Raw genomic sequence first — 18,481 nt, forward strand, 5'->3', positions numbered from 1 at the left:
GGCACTGGCCACTCCGGGTGTGGCCAATTCTGCCAAAATGGCCATTTTCATCACCAGTATCAAAAACCATGAATTTTGATACGCATATTGCCCTAAGACGTATGGTTCCGTAAATGTCCTCCCGGTAGAACCTTCCCTCAGGGCACTGGCCACTTCGGGTGTGGCCAATCCTGCCAAAATGGCCATTTTCATCACCAGTATCAAAAACCATGAATTTTGATACGCATATTGCCCCAAGTCGTATGGTTCCGTAAATGTCCTCCCGGTAGAACCTTCCCTCAGGGCAATGGCCACTCCGGGTGTGGCCAATCCTGCCAAAATGGCCATTTTCATCACCAGTATCAAAAACCATGAATTTTGATACCCATATTGCCCAAATTTGTATGGTTCCGTAAATGTCCTCCCGGTAGAACCTTCCCTCAGGGCAATGGCCACTCCGTGTGTGGCCAATTCTGCCAAAATGGCCATTTTCATCACCAGTATCAAAAACCATGAATTTTGATACGCATATTGCCCCAAGTCGTATGGTTCCGTAAATGTCCTCCCGGTAGAACCTTCCCTCAGGGCACTGGCCACTCCGGGTGTGGCCAATTCTGCCAAAATGGCCATTTTCATCACCAGTATCAAAAACCATGAATTTTGATACGCATATTGCCCTAAGACGTATGGTTCCGTAAATGTCCTCCCGGTAGAACCTTCCCTCAGGGCACTGGCCACTCCGGGTGTGGCCAATCCTGCCAAAGACGTATGGTTCCGTAAATGTCCTCCCGGTAGAACCTTCCCTCAGGGCAATGGCCACTCCGTGTGTGGCCAATTCTGCCAAAATAGCCATTTTCATCACCAGTATCAAAAACCATGAATTTTGATACGCATATTGCCCCAAGACGTATGGTTCTGTAAATGTCCTCCCGGTAGAACCTTCCCTCAGGGCAATGGCCACTCCGGGTGTGGTCAATCCTGCCAAAATGGCCATTTTCATTACCAGTATCAAAAACCATGAATTTTGATACCCATATTGCCCAAATTTGTATGGTTCCGTAAATGTCCTCCCGGTAGAACCTTCCCTCAGGGCAATGGCCACTCCGGGTGTGGCCAATCCTGCCAAAATGGCCATTTTCATCACCAGTATCAAAAACCATGAATTTTGATACCCATATTGCCCAAATTTGTATGGTTCCGTAAATGTCCTCCCGGTAGAACCTTCCCTCAGGGCAATGGCCACTCCGTGTGTGGCCAATTCTGCCAAAATGGCCATTTTCATCACCAGTATCAAAAACCATGAATTTTGATACGCATATTGCCCCAAGTCGTATGGTTCCGTAAATGTCCTCCCGGTAGAACCTTCCCTCAGGGCACTGGCCACTCCGGGTGTGGCCAATTCTGCCAAAATGGCCATTTTCATCACCAGTATCAAAAACCATGAATTTTGATACGCATATTGCCCCAAGTCGTATGGTTCCGTAAATGTCCTCCCGGTAGAACCTTCCCTCAGGGCACTGGCCACTCCGGGTGTGGCCAATTCTGCCAAAGACGTATGGTTCCGTAAATGTCCTCCCGGTAGAACCTTCCCTCAGGGCAATGGCCACTCCGGGTGTGGCCAATTCTGCCAAAATGGCCATTTTCATCACCAGTATCAAAAACCATGAATTTTGATACCCATATTGCCCAAATTTGTATGGTTCCGTAAATGTCCTCCCGGTAGAACCTTCCCTCAGGGCAATGGCCACTCCGGGTGTGGCCAATCCTGCCAAAGTGGCCATTTTCATTACCAGTATCAAAAACCATGAATTTTGATACCCATATTGCCCAAATTTGTATGGTTCCGTAAATGTCCTCCCGGTAGAACCTTCCCTCAGGGCAATGGCCACTCCGGGTGTGGCCAATCCTGCCAAAATGGCCATTTTCATTACCAGTATCAAAAACCATGAATTTTGATACCCATATTGCCCAAATTTGTATGGTTCCGTAAATTTCCTCCCGGTAGAACCTTCCCTCAGGGCAATGGCCACTCCGGGTGTGGCCAATCCTGCCAAAATGGTCATTTTCATTACCAGTATCAAAAACCATGAATTTTGATACCCATATTGCCCAAATTTGTATGGTTCCGTAAATGTCCTCCCGGTAGAACCTTCCCTCAGGGCAATGGCCACTCCTGGTGTGGCCAATCCTGCCAAAATGGTCATTTTCATTACCAGTATCAAAAACCATGAATTTTGTTACCCATATTGCCCAAATTTGTATGGTTCCGTAAATGTCCTCCCGGTAGAACCTTCCCACAGGGCACTGGCCACTCCGGGTGTGGCCGATATCCTACCAATTTGTTCCCGATCATTTCAGTATTCCGGGGACCGTTCTGGCTACCGTCAATAACTTCTTGGACCTCCTCTCAAGTTCGTGCACCACCTGCGTGTGTGTGTGTGAGCAATAAAATTCCCAACGTAAGGTCCGTCTTTGATGAAAGTCTGATGGACACTAAATCCTCCAGAGGCTAACTTTTAGCTTAAATAGTTTTCACGGCATCTACGCAACAGAAACAGAATGTCACGCCGAGGGCTTGCGACGGTAACGCTACATTTTCGAAAAATTTTGCATTGACACCGCAGATAGAGCTTTAAGACAAAGTTCTTTGTCAAAAAGTTTAAAAATAGTTTTAAAATAGCTGCCATTTCCCGTTACTCAACTGTCAAAAATCGTGAGAAATGTCATTTTATGGGAAATTTAATGTACCGTTTGAATCTGAAATAACCCAGAAGGGTAATTTTTTCATTTAGAACAAAATTTTTCATTTTAAAATTACGTGTTTTTTCTAACTTTGCAGGGTTACATTTTAGAGTGTAACAATGTTCTACAAAGTAGTAGAACAGACAAAAACAAAAATTTTGATGTATAGACATAACATTATTCTTCACAGTTATCGGAATTTTACAAAAAAAAATTGAAAATGTTATGATTTTGACCATTTTTGACCAGTTTTTTTTTCGAATTTTTAACCTCAAAAACTCAATCGTATGCTTTTGAAAGTATTTTTTTCGGAAAGTTCAGCTGATTTTTCATAAGAATGACCCCTTGGACGATTGTTGTGACTCGTGCATTGCGAGAATCAGAATTTTTTTTTCAAAAAAAATAAAAATATTTTTGTGGTGAGTGAGTGTATCCGGTTTGATTTTTTTTTTTCGAGAAATCCCCACATACAAGCAGTGCACAAGCCACAACAATCGTCCAAGGGGTCATTCTTATGCAAAATTAGCTGAACTTTCCGAAAAAAAATACTTTCAAAAGCTTACGATTGAGTTTTTGGGGTTAAAAATTCGAAAATCTGGTCAAAAATGGTCAAAATCATAACTTTTTCAAAAAACTTTTTTGTAAAATTCCGATAACTCGTGAAAAATACTTGCAAACTCCTTATGTCTATATATCAAAATTTTTGTTTTTGTCTGCTCTACAACTTTGTAGAATATTGTTACACTCTAAAATGTAACCCTGCAAAGTTAGAAAAAAACGTAATTTTAAAATGAAAAAAATTGTTCTAAATGAAAAAATGACCCTTCTGGGTTATTTCAGATTCAAACGGTACATTAAATTTCCCATAAAATGACATGTCTCACGATTTTTGACAGTTGAGTAACGGGAAATGGCAGCGATTTTAAAACAATTGTTTAACTATTTTTGATGAAAAATAGGTTTTTTTCGGAATTTTGAGTACGCCATCGAATCGGGCGTCTAATTTTACATAAAAGTCCCTTTGACACCAAATTTCTATCTCTTCACGGTTGCGAGCTACAAATCACTGAAAAACTTGTCTTAGTAAAAAACCAGAATAATGAAAGGGGTCGTACCGCCCCACCGTCACGAGATATCGAAAAATGGACCTCGGATTCGTGATCAAGGACCAAAATGAAGAGGGGTCGGGGCAACTTTTTCCGATTTCGTGTGAGTTGGTGGAGAATTACCTATAAATATCATAAAATGTTATTGTTCTAGTATTTTCAAATATCAAACAATGTTATTCCCAAGTTATATCCGTCTGCTCGGGGAGTTTGTAATTAGAGTTTCAATTTACGATCTAGTATCTCGGTTCATCGGTTTTGGGACTATTAAACGTTACTCCTACACCCAACTGGCAGTCGCATGATTGTGATGCATGGCGGCATGAAAGTATATCAGAATCTGCATGAAAACTGTCCTCATGCATTTTTTGCGATATAGGGGTATGACATTTTTGCCCGTTACCGACGATTATCGACATTACCGACGGCTTTTTGGTTGTATTCCACAAAAAAAAAACCCTTAACAGAACGAGGATTGAACCACCAACTTCTTGGTTAGTAATCCGACACGCTACCACCGCGCCATGGACGCTTGATGAAAAGTGAGTGAAAGAGCACCAACATATGCTTCTCTTTGGAGTGTTGCTCGGGGACGGGCCAGCGTTATATGTGTTGGTGAGAACTGCAGATGTTTACACGCGGGCAAAAATGATCTAGGGGCTTGCTGCAAAAAATGTTATAAAATGTGACATTTTCTGCAGCAAATCCACTGTTGCAGATTTTGAGATATATTTTTCCTTTGGGTGTAACTAAAATCCTTTCTGCTCTTCTCACTGCTTCACAGTGATATCCACCTACCAGGAACCGGTGCCCGGCTGGACGGACAACCTAAACGGTCCCTCCGGCGTGTGCATGTGGACGGTGAAGGGACTAATCCACACCATCTGGGGCGGTGCCGGCAAACGGGCCAACCTCGTTCCGGTGGACTACTGTGTCAACGCCATCATTGTGGCCGCTTACGACATCTGGAGGAGAAGCCGGCAAAGGGCCGCGGGGGCGGCCAAAGCTGTCGGAGAAGAAAATAGCGAGCTGCTGCCCACGTACAACTACATGTATCCGGCGTTCAGTCTGACCTGGGGAAAGTACATGGACATGGTCCATCTGGGCTTCGAGAGTCGATTACATCAGATGGTGTGGTGAGTGTGGTGATTGAATGGCTCGTCGTAGAAGTAGGAGAAGGATTTTTACTTGGTCCTTTTTGAAAAAAATCTTATAATCGAGGGGAATAGCGGAAACATACCAATTTATCAGAGTAACCTTCTCTTAAAATTGTTGTACACATTTTTCCCCTATTCCATCAAGCCATGTATCGGAAATCTCTTCCATTGTGCAAAGCTAATTCCTGTTACGTTGACACCCTGCTTCCAGGAACTACTCGTACATCATCACAGCGCACGGGCCACTTTTCCGGGCTCTGTCGTTCTGCTTTCACACCGTTCCTGCCTTTTTCCTTGATGTGGTGCAGCGGTTTCGCCGAAAAAAGCCAATGTAAGTACGATGTGCTAGTTTCCGGTGCTCGGCTAGGGTGACCGAAACAATAACGTTGAACGATAAGTTTGTTTTTTAGAACTGGAATGAAGCTAGTACGTGATCATTTGTTTTGACCGTCCTGGAGTCATCTGGATGTCACACAGGGATTATTTGTTCCATCTTTGGCTTATTTGCAAGACCTAAATTCCCTCCTCTCTTATTTTAAATTAGTTTTGGTAAAATTGTATAAAAAAAACATAATTTTGGATTAACAATTTGATAAAAGTTTGATGTTTCAAAACCATGATTTTTTATTTTACAATATTGTGAACTTGTGATCGCGGAATTAAATGATTTCTTTGTTCTTTTCAATTTGTATGATTCAACCTACAATAATTGAAAAAAATATTTTTAAAAGAAATGAAAGACATAAGAATTCAAAAAAGAGCTGAACGGAAAAAAGTAATTAGTTTGTTTATTTCCAGGAATAAAAATATGTCTTTATTGATGATAGAAAGGGAACAACAACAATAAAACAAATTTAAATTGTGTTAAAATGTTTACAGAATTTATTTTTTTACAAATCATTTTTGGATATATTTTTTTCATTTTTATGTTTAATGAAATAACTGTCAACTGTTTGTCAACAAAAATATAAATTCACAGTTTTTTAATGAGAAAAAAATACTTTTACTTGTACTTGTTTCAACATAAAACCACACTTATGTTCTAAAAAAAATCAAGAGCTCACCAAAAAATATTTAAAAAGTTTTTTTTTTAAAGAGCTTTAAAGAGATTTACTGACAGCAAAATGAATTTTGTTGATGACAATGATCATGATAATAAACAAAACCTTTTTCAAATATATTTAAGAACTGATCATTTTTCTTGTGATTTATATGAAAACATGAAAGATTGCAAACACGTGAAAGGCTTTGAATTTCATTTGCATCCTCATTCTCCCCAAAGAAAGTCCAAATTCCCCCTCAGGCGGGAATTCCTCACCGGTTGAGACAAACTGGCCTAATCTAATTTAATCTAACGAAAAGTTCATAAATATCACACAAGTGGTCATAACATGAGACAGAGTTGCCAGATCTTCAAACTTTTGGAGCAGTTTGAAAGGTATTTCAATTACCTATCCAATAATAGGTCGGGTGATGTATACAGATAAGTGAGACCTGTGGTCATTACCTAAGACAAGGTTGCCAGATCTTCGGAATATTGTACTCGTTTGGAAGGTACTTTAATTACCTGTCTAACGATGTATAACATGGTGGTATTTGAGTAAACACGGCATCCGACCCTCACTCCCCCCGTTACGTTATAAAAGAACGCTCCCACACACACACACACACACACACACACACACACACACACACACACACACACACACACACACACACACACACACACACACACACACACACACACACACACACACACACACACATTTGTTCAGTTTTCGATTCTTAGTCGATAGGTATACATCAAGGTGGGTTTACGAGCTTCCTGTGAAAAGTTCATTTTTAGAGCAGTGAGAAAGGCAAAATACATAAATAAACGATTTAACGGTGCACATCAACCAGAGCTTTTGCACCAAGATTTTTGTTACAAACATTTTAGTGTCTTCAAAACTACATGAACTGTCGATATAATTTGTTATTCATCGCCTAAAATACTGTCTACAAAATAATTTACAACAAAATTTTACTATTTTTACAACTAGATTGTTGCAAAATTGTGTCCGAAAGCTTGACAATTTTGAAATAAGAAGACAACAACTTCCTTGGTTGCTTTACACCCTTAAGCAATACGTCCTTTTTGGGTCATAATCGATTTAACAAGTTTTTTTTTCAATTTAAATTATTATTTTCGGCAATAAAATTTAATATTTTTTGTTCCCCCTCTGAATTTTTGTTAAAATTTTGAAGGCAGGGTTCAATTAATGAAGAATTCAAACTTACTAGCTTTTACAAATTTTCAAATTAAGGGGTTACATACATGGAAATCGGCAAAAATGTCAGTGGTTGGTTTGAGCACACACATATTTTTTTGAATCTGTTTTCAGGGCATTCAAATAAACATTTTTATTTATTAACAAAACAAATTGTACCAATGGTGAGATATAGCTATTTGAAGTTAGCTGTTTCAAAAAACGGGTGCCACGATATCTCAACACTGCTTTGACCAAATCGGCTCAAAATTTTGGTGAAGACTCTTTAAACCTATTCCGTGTGCATGACGAAGGCCGATTTTCAAATAGTTTATTTAAAAAAAGATTAAAATATTTCTATGTTTTTCATATTCATATTGGTCCATCCCATATCGAGGTATTGTGGCACCCGTAAATCAACTCGGTGTTTGGAGAAAAACGCTCACAAATTTTGACAGCTCGCTTTGCGCATGGCAAAATTCTGAGCTTTAATTGTCTCTTACTCAGTTTAATCATGAAATATCTTCCTGAAACTTTCAGGAGTGATTGAAAATCATGTTTAAGTGGATTTAATAAATTTTCTGTAACATGAAATTATGTGATTTTCTACCTGTTGAAAACTGGTCACCTTATAACTTTTGTGTCAGATATAACGACTTCAAAAGGACTCTCCTTAAAAGGGGGGATTTTTTTGCATGAAGTGAAGTGGGATCAAGCAAACACTTTTCTGTTCAAGATTGAAAGCTGGTAACGTTGAATGATTCTTGCTACTTGCGTGTAAATATTGGATAACAGGAAACAGTGCTTGTGCAGAATGCAATATCTCTTGTTTGTTGCTTTTGATGGGTTTGACTTTGATTGGTGTTTGTGATGTGACTTTTCATTATATTTCTTGATTTAAAAAATATTTTTTTATGGAGGCTTGTATGGGTTATTGACAAAGTTTCATCAAAATAAAATATAACAAAATTAATTATAGTTTAAGCAACAAGTTGCAAAAAGAAGTTTTTTTCAGCACGAGTTGTACATTTATCCAACGAGGTTTACCGAGTTGGATAAATACGACGAGTGCTGAAAAAATCAAGTTTGTCAACGAGTTGCTTACAACATTTTTTGGAATTCCGAAAAACGCTTCTTTAATGGAATTTTATGTCAAACATTCGAGTGTTTAGTAAATTAATCGTTCAGAACAAAAAAATATTGAAAAATGTTACAATTCGATACTACCCAAGTAACATTTTTAAACCAACTAGCCACCACCTAGTTTTATTGAGGTTATATGGTAGCATCTTGATTGCTTGTAAGTTTTATGTTGGCTTTCACAGTAACCAATAAGCATGAGCTGATTTAAAGGTTCTAAGAAGGTTTTATGCCTCGGACATAAAACCTGTTGGCAATGAAAGCCAAATTGCTTTCAAAAAGGTTTTATGAAAGTTTTAAGAGAGTCTTGAAAACCCGATGGCAATGTCATGCCTAATGGTTTCATCTCATGCTTCTTTAAAACCAAGAGTGTTGTGGCTGTCGATTGCCTTTAGGCATGCAAAAAGCATGCTTAAAACCATAAGCTCCTAAAAAAGTTTTTAACGCGGCCAAATAGCAATGCATAAATATGGCGATAAACGCGTGGTTTGATTGTTTGTGATTGACCGCCATCTTGGTAGAAAAAGTTGAAAAAGCAATAAATTTGATAAGCATTTGATTAAAACACACATTCATGATGAATTTCTGACATAACTAGTATAACCATCGACGTTCAAAAATGTGTTGAACATTTCTTTCAAAAAAATCGCAAAAAAATATTTTTTAAATTAAAAATTGTAATTACGAAAGAATTGTTTTTGATAGAGCGAGTTGATTTTTTTTGGCTTTATCATCCCTACATATATCGATAAAATTTTAACCGCAGCTGAAATTAAGTCAGCAACTGCAAATTATTTTAACTACCTCCAATATATATTATTTCATCATCGCCATTTTCGTAAACCATCTCCATTATATCATTTGGCAAGACAAAGACTATTTTTCCAGAATAAAATCTGTCTGGCATAAGACGTTTGAAGACGTATGAAATGTCATTTTTCCATAACTCCTAACTGGGTTTTAACAAAGGTTTTATTAAGGCTTTGAGGAGGTTGTTAGGATTCAATGTTAAAGCCTTGAACTCCTATGTAGGTTTTATAAATAGGCCGGGACAACCTTTTGCGGAGGTTCTTTTGGGTTTTAACAGAGGTTTATCGGGGTTCTGGGGAGGCTGTTACAACTTAGTGGTTTTAATGTTGGTTTTGGCTGACAGGTTTTATAGCGATTGTGACAGCCTTGATAAAGCCTAAAATATTACTTGGGTCGTGTTGAAAAGTTCAACTTATCTGCACCCGTTTCAGTGCTGAAAAGTATTACTATGATTATGTGATAGTGTAGGTTTTACCAATGAAAATTATATTTTTCAGCAATACTTACTTTATTTGATTTTATGGGAAAAATATAAAGGGTTCGGGAGATTTGCAAAAACCTAAAAAAAACAATTGTACATGCCTTATTGTAAAATAATGAACACCAGGTAAAACTTTTTTTTTTCAGAAGCATTGAAAATTTGTCTTTTTGTTGCTGAGTAAGGCCGTTGCAAATATTTTTTGAAGTTTATGTCCCTCGACTCTGACCAAAGTCGAGGGGGGGGGGGGGATTAACGTGCCACGATTTTAACATTTGAATGAAAAAAGTGATTAAAAAGCATTGAAATGCACAGGTGCATTGTCCAGTTGTTTTTCAATCATTAGTTTCCAAAATACCTAAGTATTGACGAAAATTTATTTTTTTGCCAAAAATAAAGTTTTGCGGTGCTGAACATTGGAATTTCATAAAATTCAAATATTTTAAATCCAGCCCAAACATGCTAAATATGATCATCAATGCAGAAAAATGCATTTTAGATTGTTTTCAGTTGATTTGACTTTTATTTTCATTAAAATTTTGAAGTTTTTTGAAAAAATATTTTTTTTGCCCCTTGATTTTTTGGACCAATTTTGAAGGGGGTGGGGGGGGGGGGGTCGACATAAACTTTCAAAAATATTTGCAACGGCCTTACAGCTACCTTAAAAAGTAAATAAAAATCAATGCGCTTTAATTTCAAAGGCCGAAATATTGAAAAATTTATTTTGAAAATTAAAAAACGGCGGATTTTTCTTTTTCCGGGAAAATCAGAGCCAAATAAAAAAAAATCTATTTTCGGTTTAGGTAGAGAATTGTTCTTCAATGGAAACATATTTATTTAATATCGTTAAAAATTCTGCTTAGTTCTTAATTCTTAACCTTCTTTATTCTGCTTCTAAACTTGCATAATTATTTACAATGCATAATACAAGAAAAGCCAACATTTTAGAACTTGGACGCAGCTTTACCCGAGCAGGGGTAAATAACACGGGAATACCATATTTTGGTATTACTTGGCACAATAACAAATACCAAAATGTGCCCTTGGTTGCCCAGTAATAGATGGTATAATAACATGAAATCATACCAAAAAACTGTATGGGGAAGACTAAAGCAATACCAAAACGTGCCATTCCAAGGGCAAATGAATACCAGACAAAAAACAACTTTACGGGTAAATAAAAATCTCATTGGACAAAAAACAATGAAAATTCTCTATAGGATTACAGCTGGAATTTAATTTGGCTAATGGGATTGCAATGAGAAATGGGTAGAATTTTGATGCTATATTTAAATCCTTCGAACAGGCAGGAAAACGAACTCTTGCTTTGGAGAGCCAAAATATATCAGGTAAAGAAAACTAGAGGAATACTGGAATCGAACTCATGACAGGTAAGGTGCAGACACCATTTTAGCTACCCGTTTACCAACTGAGCTATCAACGCTTGTTAAAAACGAGCTGCTGCTGCATCAACATGTTTTTTTTTGTGGGATATTCGAGGATGCATGATTCCAGCTGAATAGGATTCAACACAAATCCAATATTAAAAGGATTTTAAACGAAGTTCGAATGCCACATGCATACCAACATTTTGGTATTGAAAGAGTTATTTTATCAAATTATCAAAGATTGACATTATTTTTTTGAGTTTATCGATTTTGACGAAAAAGGCAAACAATGTTAAGTAAAATCCATTCTACAATTTTAAATTTTTCACGTTAAACCTATTGTTTTTCTTATCATTTTCAAATGTATCAGCATACTTTTAAGAATGTTAAACATCATTTCAAATAGATTTTTTATTGAATCACCATTATTTTATAATATTTTTATTTAAAATATCTTTATAATACCAATGTATGGTATTCCCTAATTTATGAAGATCATTAAAAGACTTTTTGAGACCAAAATAAAAAAGTTGGCATTAATTTGGAGTACATTTGCGTTTTTAAGTACCGTAAACCGGAGTGACTTTGATAGGATTTCAATCTGTTTTTAGATTATTTTCCAACAGGTAAGGTTTTTCTCAAGATTATTATTTTTAAAACATGTACTGGGGTAGGCCACACAAAGTCCATGCACTATTTTGGAAAAAAAAGTTTTTTAAATAGTGTTTAGAAAAATAGTTACGTTAAAAATTCTTAGTTTATTTTCCGGGGTGACTTTGATAGTCATAGTTTTTTTTTGTTAAAATCATATTTAAGATGTTCAAACTTTATTTGTACGTTAAATGTACCATCACTAAAGTAGCTGATATAGTTTGTAAGAAAAAATTAATCAATGTTTATGTTAAGTTTACTAAGTTTATAAGCTTTTTAACAAAATACATAAAAATTTTAGGTAATATTGTTAAAAAATCGGAATTTTGCCGGAAATTTGTCAAAACTAGTTTTGTTTATAAATTTCAATTTTCAATTCGGTTTTATTGGTGAATAATCAAGATACAATCAGTTCTTTTGCAATTCATAACAGAGTTTTGGAGTTCCTTTCAGCTGTGTGTTGCATCATAATCCATTTTGGAACAATTATTTCTATAACTAAGGCACTAACAAGAGCAAGAAAAATTCAAAAAAAAACTTGCTAAAATTGCAAAGGAAAGGGGAAAGAAAGAGAAAAAGCTTATAACTAAATCACAGTATTTAATCATTTGTAGATGTGCTTGATCATCAGCTCCCCAAGGGCCAGGAATTGCTCCGCCTTGTTACGGCAGGTCCGGAACCGCGTCATCATTTCCCCCGCGAGAGCAAAGAACTCCGGCAGGGTGAAGAGATCTTCCCCGGTGACTTCTTGCTGGGCCGCACTGCCGCTACCGGCAGCAACCACGCTGGCAAACGATTGCCCCCAGCCAGGAGGGAATGCTGAGTTGTCCGCGGGAACCGTACGCTGCCCAGCAGCCGGCACGGTTACGCTCGTACTTCGCTGAGGAGGGTGGGACGCTGCTGCTTTCTTCTTCCTCTTTTCCTGCTCCTCGAGGTAGGTTTTCCGTGCGCTGCATCCACGGTAGTTGCTGGTATGGTTACCTCCACAGTTGGCGCACTTGATGCGCGCCTTGGTTTGCTCTGCCTTGTCCCCCAGGTCCGCCTTGCACGGCAGTGCACACGCCTCAGAGAGGTGTGTTTCACCGCACTTCACGCAGCGGGGCGGGAGGTTGCAGTTCCGCGAGCCGTGGCCAAATTTTTGGCAACGGTGGCATTGCGCTGCGTCCGTCGGGTTTTTTGAGTAAAACCGCCAGTTTACCCAAAAACCGTCCAACGCCTTAGTTTTCCGCAGGTCTTGTATTTTGACGGTGCCGCGGTCGAAGTACAACAGGTACAGTGCGTGTGTACCTGTGACCGTTGTCTTCCGCGAGAGGACTTTTATGTCACGCGGCGTTATTCCAGCACCCGAGAGGTCCTTCTTGAGGTCGGAGATCGGGCGGTCTTGGTACCCCTGCAAGACGACCTTAACGGCGGTCTTCTGCACGGGGTCGAATGTGTAGAACTTGAAGTTATTACTCTTCAATTTCTCCACAACCAGGTCGAAGTTCTTGCTGTCAAATGTGTAGACTTGCACTGACGACTTACCGATTTTCAGACAATATCCGAGGCCTTCCAGCAACTCGTCAATATCGTCCGCCAACGTGTCCAAAACATAGATTGGAGGTGGTCTACGTTCCTTTGGAGAATTGTTCGTTTTTGACGTCGACACTTTCTTCCGTGCACGTCCATCGTATTCGTCGTCGTCGGTAGTGCTGCTACCGTCGGTGTTGTTGTTGTTTTCTTCGTCGTCGCTCAGCATCTGGAACTCGTTCCTGATGGGAATGTTGGCGGATGTTGACGTGTTGGTCGTGGCACCGGAAGTACCTGAACGGGTTCGCACTGGTGATCTTGGAACATATCCGGGATGAAGTAACTTTTTGTCGATGCCTTCTGCGCTCACGCTCCCCTGCGCGATGGCGGTCGACACGGCGTTGGTTTGTTTACCTTTTTGCACACGGCCGGTAGACGAACTTCGCGGGTTTTTCGAGGCCGCACTCGAACTGCCACGACCACGGCCGGCCTTTGGCATGCTGCAGGAGCAAACTCGCGGGGAATCGCGGTTAGTTACGGCGGTAAATTTCGAAAAAACGATAGAGCACTAAGCACTTGACTGCTGCTTGCTCTCGTGCGTACACGGAGGAGGATTTTGTTTATAAAATTATCGATTTATATTGCATTTTATACTGAATTCGAAGCACGAATCACAAGTTTTCACATTTTACATGAAATTTGTTCAACTGAAAATGCCTATAAATTTGGAGATTTTTTTAACTGTGTGTATTTGAAACATATTATTTATTATTTACAAACTTATTTAACCTTCTCCTAGTGGAAAATTGTCCAAAGAATCCGAAAATGCATTCCGTTTTCCGATTAAAAATCATGATCATTGAGAAAATCATGACACTTTGAGAAGTTTAAAATAATGACTTTCATCAACATTTTCTTAACTACAGTTAACTAACTTTATAAACCTTTCAAAAATTTATGAAAAGTTCTTCTTGAGGTACTTTGAACACTTCTCTACCACGGTCAGTATGTTTCTGAACCATTCCTTACGTATTTTAATTGTACTCTTCATTTTGCGGAAAAATCGCAAACCTATCAAAGTCGATTCCCGAAAAAGACACGCGGCATACCAGCCTCGAAACGACGCGCCGCACTTTCGGCAAATGCGCGCTGTCAAACAGTGCGTTTTGTTTTTGTTGATCTTCTTCTTCGAATTGCATGGCATTGTTGCCGGGTATGTTTTTTATTGCACTAAAAGTGCAGAAAATCGCTGGCAACAGTGTCTGCGGCACATTCTGAAATGCCGCGCGGCGTGTACCTTCGAGAGAAACGGACAATACACACTGCAAAATTTGCAATATTTAATATTGTTGTTACGTTGCGTCAAAGTTAAAAAATCGCTGCGCGTGTGTAGAGTTTTTTATTTTGTTTCAAAATCATAAGAAACATTAAGCATTACGGGCACATTGGTGAACGACGAACTCTGCCAAATGTTGCCTCTAAATGCTTATTGAATCTGTGACTGGTTTTGACAAGACAGAGGAAAAAAAAGAAAATGTGGAATCTTGTTTTTGTTACTTGTTTTTTTTTTATTTTATTTTTTTTGATTAATTTGATAATATAATTTTGAAAATGAGCTGGGGGACGTTTTGGAGTGCTGATTAGTTCCGGCCGAATGGTGCGGCACAAAATCCCAGGCCGGTGACACGCGTTCGGTAGGACACCGGGTTGAAAACGTGCGGTGGCTAGTTCAGATCTGGTGACCGTGGCGTTAAAAGCCCGGGAGATGTCGTGAAGTTGAAGAATCGGAAAAAAAATTTGGGGCTCAAGAAGAAAAGAAGAAAGTGACGAAAACGCGCTTAGAAGAGGAACAGGAGGAATGAGAAGATCTGTGTTCTGGTGACAAATTCTGCGTTGTTTTTTTTTTATACACGAGCTAGTTAAGAAGAAATTTTACTGTAATACTTTGAAGCGGACTTTCGTGGTGTTTCCTCCGTTGATGTGTGTGAAATCTGGTTTTTTATATGTTTTCCATCAACCGACAATGAGGGAGGCTAGGAGGAGCTGGTTATGTTGGGGAACTACATCTTTAGAGGAAGTCAGCTGAAATTTGGTGAGATCAATCCAAAAAAACCAAAATAAAAAAAAATCTGCTTACTAAATACGTGCTGGGTCTTTGTCCAGTTGACAAAGATCCGGAAGTTCTAAATAACGTTTGAATCCGATTGATGCAAACGTTCTTCAGGGCGGGGCTTGTCGATTCAAGCTGAGGTACCTCGCGCACGGCTAGCCTGCGTAGAAATGGGTCACCGAAGCTCGGCAGAGCTAACACCTTCCAAATGCCTATGCGAGTTATTTGCATGTATAGAATATAAATCTAAAATACATGGAAACAACTCAATTTGTAAGAAGCGGCCGCGTGGCCCCGTTTGGTTGGTTGCACACACACACACAAATCGCAAACCTATCAAAGTCACTCCGGCTATCAAAGTCACCCCGTTTTACGGTATGTAAGTAAGAAACAGTATGTCAAAATTCGACATTTTCCTAAAATTTGCCCAATAACAAAACAATACCAAAATTTGGTATAATACCAATGATTGGTATTTATTTACACTTTAGACATTTTTTCAAGGGCTCTCGAAAACCAAAACTTGGTATTGATACCATTGAATGGTATTATTTTGCATTTCCCTTGTTATTTACCCATGCTCGGGTAGGTAGTCCATAACATCAATGTTATACATATCAGGAAGAAAAGGGGCGGAAAAGAGAGTAGGGAGTCTAAAATCCGGAAAATTTCAAGACGCACAACCTTGAAAAAGCTAAAAACTGTGTGTTGGAAAATCAATAAAATTTAAGGAGCCTAACCAAAACTTAACCAGAAACTTTAAAATTAGAAAAAAAAGATCTGCACAAATTGAACGAGGGTCTGAGTAACTTTAAAATTTTTAAATGTTAACAAAAACTCAATGCACGATTTCCGTCCAAAAGTAGCAACATTTACCGGACCGCCTTCAAATCAAATCTTCCATTTTGACTCATCCGGTCTGGAATGTTTTCCCAATTTCAATCCATCCGCCATCAGCGGACACTTGGACACGCATTGCCCAACCAATTTTCTCCACCCCAACTCCATTTACTCCATCAGAGTGGATGGCTTTCCGTTGGACAAGGTTGAACTTTTTTGACATCTGCGTCACCGTCAGTAAATTCGATAAGCTTACTGTCGGCAGGAAATCAATAGAGATTTCATCAGCGATAAAATAAGGAAAGTCAACTTGTGATAAATGGAATGAGATTGAAGGAAAAAGTAATTCCAGAAGTTTTTTTCCTCTTCTCCTGTACAGTAATTAATAATGAAGCTTATCTTGCACACATTTTGTTTTTGCAGCTATCGAAAGGCCATGCAGAAGACAGGGCGGTTCCTGGAGCTTATGTCCTACTTTGGCACCCGCGAGTGGACCATCGCCAATGGAAACGTTCGGAGACTGCGAGGGCTGCTGTCCGCGGACGAGAGCCGGCTGCTCGAGTTCGACATGGGAACCATCAACTGGGCGGAGTACTTCCGGACGTACATCCCCGGTATCCGGCGATACTGGTTCCGGGAGGGGGCTGTTCGCGGGGATCGATGGAAACCGGCAGCGAATCGGAGGTAAGCGGTGTAGACAGGCTGGTTGATTGGATTATCTGTTAGTCAAGTTGATAAGCTGTTGTAAGGGGATTATTTCTTCAGTGGTTCGTTGAAAGTAACCCACCAGGCATAAAATCATATTTTAGGAATTTAAAAAATCATGGAAATTCAAAATCAAATAAAAGTTCTTGTGCCAACTCAACAAACTTCATAACTAACAAATAACATTGAATCGACATGTTGACCAATCAAGTGCACATTTTAATTAATCTTTTTCTCCCACTTCTCCATTTCAGGTTTCAATTCATGAAAAGGCTCGTCCAAAAGCTGGTGTGGATCTGGGTCTGCCTGCGGATGACCCGAGTCACGTCCAAGTTTGTGGCGGAAAATTTGTTTGCACTTTTGATTGCATAACTCTGCTCCCTCCCCCTCATCTCGGCGTAAATTTTCCACAACTTGACAGGAAATGCCAACAAATTGTGCAAAATCAAAGAGGTGGTTTCACCACAGTGGTCGGATAAGTTGGATGGAAAAGTTGGAAGTTTCACTGTGTTTTTTGTGTGTGTGGAAAATCACTGGACATACAACGTTCGTTTAGTGTTTCAATGTGGACAGTTTTGTGTCAATACAAGTGAAATTTTTATGTTGAATTTAGAGAAATTGGAATCTATATACATGTTGACTGTCAACAACGGTAAACTAAATAGTTTCCGTCAACTGTATTGTATTTTTGAAAGGTATGAAATTGAATAAAACATGCTGTTCGAAGAATTGTTTTTGCGAAGTGCATTGAAATCGTTTTTATAATATTACTTCTGCACACAGAGAGGCAAACCAAGCAATTGAAGGGTTACCCAATCTTAACGAATCATTGGTCAAAACGGAAATTAATCCTTCGATATCAGGATTTGCCTTTAACAGTGTCTCCGTGTAATTCTATACTCAAAGCAATTCAGAAGTTTCCACTATTATTCTGTATGCTTATTTCAATCAAATTCATGCATCCATATAATGAAGCCGACTCCGACTCCGACTCCGACTCCGGCTTTCTGAGATTAGCCGACTCCGACTTCGACTCCGGCTCCGGCTTTCAGCTCGAACCAACTCCGACTCCGACTCCAACTCCGGCCTACAAACTCTAGCCGACTCCGACTCCGACTCCGACTCCAGCTTTTAACAAATGGTTAGCTCCGACTCCGACTCCGGCTCCACATATTTTTAAATGTTTCAAAAGTTATTTGACTATTATTTCGAAAACATTGATAAATATGATTATTTTAATACTCTCTAATTGTAATGTATTTCTCAAGGAAAATAAGTTCAAATCACAAAACTGAAAAAAAATCCAGGTAACAAGTATTAAACGTAATTGAAACAGAAATCAAAAAATATCTCCAGTTTTGAAATCTTTTCACAAGAACAATTCAGAAGTATGGACCAAAATTTTGCCGACGATATATAATTTTTTAAAAATTGCGATTTTTGAAAAAAATAAATAAATCACGTACTTAAATTTTTTTGACATCATTTTTATGTAAAATCGAATTTGCAATCAAAAAGTACTATACACATTTTTTTATTACGTGCACCGTTTTAAAAATATAGCCTTCAAAGTTTAATTTTGTCCGAAAAATCCCATTTTTTTTTACATAGTGTCCA

At 38.7% G+C, this 18,481-nt stretch overlaps 1 protein-coding gene across 1 annotated transcript in view; it reads left to right on the forward strand.

The window, feature by feature from the left end:
• LOC120428604 (fatty acyl-CoA reductase wat) overlaps positions 1-17,499 on the forward strand; it is a 30,768-nt gene extending 13,269 nt beyond the window's left edge. The window contains exons 4-7 of the mRNA XM_039593627.2: positions 4,612-4,963; positions 5,196-5,315; positions 16,583-16,843; positions 17,119-17,499. Coding sequence (XP_039449561.1) covers positions 4,612-4,963; positions 5,196-5,315; positions 16,583-16,843; positions 17,119-17,236 — 851 coding nt within the window. The 3' untranslated portion in view covers positions 17,237-17,499. The remainder of the gene's footprint in view (positions 1-4,611; positions 4,964-5,195; positions 5,316-16,582; positions 16,844-17,118) is intronic.
• Positions 17,500-18,481: the final 982 nt, after the last annotated feature.

The sequence above is a fragment of the Culex pipiens genome, chromosome 2 (genome assembly GCF_016801865.2).
Source record: "Culex pipiens pallens isolate TS chromosome 2, TS_CPP_V2, whole genome shotgun sequence".
Taxonomy (NCBI): domain Eukaryota; kingdom Metazoa; phylum Arthropoda; class Insecta; order Diptera; family Culicidae; genus Culex; species Culex pipiens.